The sequence below is a fragment of the Stegodyphus dumicola genome, chromosome 7, assembly GCF_044657685.1.
Source record: "Stegodyphus dumicola isolate Sdum_Otavi_A_Nest chromosome 7, ASM4465768v1".
Lineage (NCBI taxonomy): Eukaryota > Metazoa > Arthropoda > Arachnida > Araneae > Eresidae > Stegodyphus > Stegodyphus dumicola.
The window spans coordinates 37,387,493-37,391,337 of record NC_140774.1 but is presented as its reverse complement, the minus strand read 5'-3'; the positions used below and the strand labels follow the sequence as shown (position 1 = coordinate 37,391,337).

The following is a 3,845-nucleotide window of genomic DNA, read 5'->3' as shown; positions in this document are numbered from 1 at the left end:
CTCCTCTCGAGTTTTTGTTATCTACACATACATACATAAACATATATCCAAATAAATTACTGTAACATTTTTAACATAAATTACAGTTTTTATTTTTATATTCTCTGAAACATTTTGAGAACCGTTAAGCAATCTGTAGAAGAAAGGAAATGAGAAGACGAGGGGGGAAAAGTTCTTATTTAGAATCATAACCACCCCTCGATGCTCTTGCCCTCCCGCCAAAAATCGAACGGCGTTCATTTCAGGTGAGCTTAGCACCGGCGCCACCAGGGTGCTCTACCTGTCTAAGGTGAGAACCTATTAAGGAGAGGAGGAGGGGAGGAGAGGGATGCTCGCGGAGAATCTTCGAAGTTTGCGCTTCTGGATCAGTATCGAGTACGCGCGTGGTCGTTATTGGACGTACAGATTATCCAGGTGTTCTGTCATTACGCGCGTTGAGTGAAAACGATAGTTACCGTTCGGTGGGGGTCTTCGTATCGTTTCTGCTTTTCATGTACGGTGGAATACTTATCTTCTAGCTATAATATACGGTAACGATAGTTTTCTATTTTTGAGAATTCGCAAGTTATATTTCTGTTCTGGAATTAACTGCTGTTTCCATTAAATAACATATCTCTAAATTACCGTTGAATATAATATATTATTGTGAATAACAAATGAATAAATAATTTGCTTGTTGAACTATATTAATAGTTTAGATAAATATTATCAAATATGGTTGAATTTTGGTGTAAACGAAATGAAGAAGATACATGAAAGTAATTTTTATTGTAATTTTAAAATTTCCATCAGAAAGGACAAAGAATTTTTCACCAAGGATACACATTGTAACCAAGTCGTTTTATTTTAATTAACAATAGGACTCTTGGTTTTGTCAACTTTCCTGAACATGGACTAAACCTAAAGGAATATTAAATTATCAACGGCTGGCTCATGGGTGTGCATTTTAGGTTTGTCAGTTTTAATGTCTGACGCTTATTTTTGGTATTAGGAAATTGTTGGTTGCCAATTACCCTTTACGACGTTGTTAAGTTAGAGATACCTGCTTATTTATTTGCCCCAAGGAATAAAATAAAAATAATACTGGCCCTGAAAATGGTTTCCGTGGAAGCAGCAGTAGACCGTATGATGGCCTCCAGAGAAGAAGCACGCAGACTCTTGTATCTTAGGTCCGGTATCCATCCTCAGTTCTCAAATATTTCAGCATCCAGAGAGGAAGCGTTGACTCTAAATGTACGAAGGAGCAATATGGACTTGGGGAGTCATAGCCAGCAACAGCTCCAGCATCCTAACCACCACAGAATCCGCTGCCAGGAGACAAACAGCGGAAGCAAGCGAGGAAGTTTCGGAGATTCAACAGGGGGTCCTTCCACGGCCGTATCGCGACGCAATGCCCGCGAGAGAAAGAGGGTTCGCTTGGTGAACCTAGGCTTCTCGACGTTGCGTGAACGTGTTCCCGCCGGTGCAAAGAACAAAAAGTTGAGCAAAGTGGAAACGTTAAGAGCTGCCATAGAGTACATCAAACAGCTGCAACAGATGTTGGGGATGCCGGACAGGTCTTCATATGATGACAATCAGCTTCAGGCTATGATGATGCTAGACGAGAACTATGGTCCTGACGACTGTTCCTCGGTTGCTTCTTCTGAAGATGTGTCAGGACAAAGCGGACAAGTAGTAGGTTCGGGGGATTTGTCCCCAGCTTCTAGCCATCCTTCGGACTGTTCTTTGGTGTCTTCCCCGTACACGTCTCATCAAAATCAAGATGAACATCTTATAGACATCGGAGTTTGGTTTTCTTAAAACTTCCGTTGGCTTAAGAAGGTAAGTTCAATTTAAATTATTCATTTGTTTTCTTGGCTATGTGTTCATGTCTAAAACTGACTACTTAGTCTATATATATGCAATGTATACTTTTAGAAATATTTTATGAACTTTCCTTAATTTACTTGTCTATCACATAGGGGATTATTAACTATTAACATTAATGTGTTACAGAGTTTCGAAAAGATTCAGAGAAATGATAAATATTGTGCAGAATAAATTATATTATTAATACCGCTCTTTCATTTGTAGTTCTAAGTAATCCTCAAGTAAAGTATAACATAACAAAATGCTTCTTTTCCCCAAATAATAGTTTAGTGTCCCGTCGCTGATTTTAGTATAAAAATTCAAACTCTAATTATTTCCAAATTCGGTTTTTTATTAAATCTAATCTGTAAAAATTATTTTTTAGGTAGTTTTATTTCGTTATTTATTTATTTGTAATTTCTTAATTATGCTTCCTATCATTTCTTAACAAAAACTTTAATTTTGAAATATGAATTATCAGTATCTGTATTCTTTCATATATGGTACTCTCGACGGTAAACAAATGGCTTTCTAGGCCTTTATTTAATGCATTTACTCAGTTATTAGAAAGTGATAAGCTTCCTTCAAATTATTAAAAACGTTATTTTATATTTTACCCATTACATTTCATTCAGTTCTATACCTCAGCAGCTTATTTCAGTATCGCATTAGAATAAAAATATACGTCAGCTCCGCAAAATTTAAGAATGTAATGAACTTTCTTATTTGCAAGGTTATAAATTTATATACAGATAGCTTTATTCACTTAAACATCATGAATAGTATTTTATCTATTATAAAAAGAAATAAACAATTTGCATTACATAAAAATAATACATAGTCCCTTTTCCCATGCAAATTTTAAGACCGCAATTATTCGAATCATTTTTTACTTTTCTAGTTCTACTGAATATAATTTAAGACAGCTATTACTTTAAAATATATATCTATATATACAGAGAGATAAAACTGATGTACATATTATGGATTGAAAACTTAATATAATAAAATAATATAATAATAATAAAAGTATCTAAATTAAGTATAATAAAAGGTTTTACTTTTCACAAATTTTTTTTATTTATGGGGAGAGAAATAGCCACCTTTACTATGGCCTGTTTCTCTCCTTAAATCAAACTCGGAGAGATAATTTCGTAGAGGAATTTCAAACGGAAACTCGCTCGCATTTCCATTCCATTCATAGATGGGGATTCAAAACTGGAATAAAACCATAAGTGCTTAAATATTGTATGAAGCCGCTAGTGAGTGATATAGAAAGCCCGAAGATCTTCGATAAGGACTTTCGATAAGGAGCCCGAAGATTAAAAAAAAAAAAAAAGGGATTTTTTTTTTCTTCTCGACAGTATAAATTTTTTAAAACTGTGTGATATGTATTTATACGTTATCAAACATCAAGGTTATTTTTCTTTTTGAAATGTGTGTATTTGCATGGGTAAGCGTGCTGCTAATGTCTGAAAAATGCACAAAATATTATACAATATATATATCTTTAATTACCTTAAAATATAAAAGAAAATGGTTACTTAACTACAACGAAACATTTTAGAGTTAACTACATAACGTGAAAAATACTTTCAGGGAGTGCTTAAAAACCGACTTGCGTCTTTCATTTGGGGAAAATCACAAAAAAAAATCTTCCTGCAGTTGCTGAATACTTTAAACACAAATTAATATGTATATGTAATTAAATCTAAATTATTATTAAAAAATCTTAAATGTTTCAGATTTTAAATTACGTCCATAGGAGTTTTTTTAACATTTCGTGTGTTACATTTATTTATTAAATATCACATTCTTCGCACTTAAGCAATAAAATTCAGTTCAACAGCAATATCGCAAAATAGTTTTAAAATGAGCATGTCTTTAGAATTTCCGGTACAGAGACTCGCGCGCTGGAGATAAAAATGTTTTTTCTGTACAACGTTGCCATTGCTCGCTTTGAAATCCTTGTATTTGTTAATCAAAAATTTGTTAAA

At 33.6% G+C, this 3,845-nt stretch overlaps 1 protein-coding gene across 1 annotated transcript; it reads left to right on the top strand.

Moving 5' to 3' along the window:
• The first annotated feature begins 1,029 nt into the window (after positions 1–1,029).
• LOC118192079 (achaete-scute homolog 1-like) lies at positions 1,030–1,808 on the top strand. The gene has a single exon (XM_035362981.2). It carries the CDS (start codon positions 1,096–1,098, stop codon positions 1,798–1,800), a length of 705 nt encoding a protein of 234 aa, XP_035218872.1. The 5' UTR covers positions 1,030–1,095; the 3' UTR covers positions 1,801–1,808.
• The last annotated feature ends 2,037 nt before the right edge of the window (positions 1,809–3,845 follow it).

Coding starts and splice junctions, on each gene's coding strand:
- LOC118192079 (XM_035362981.2), top strand. CDS start 1,096: ATGGTTTCCGTGGAAGCAGCAGTAGACCGTATGATGGCCTCCAGAGAA.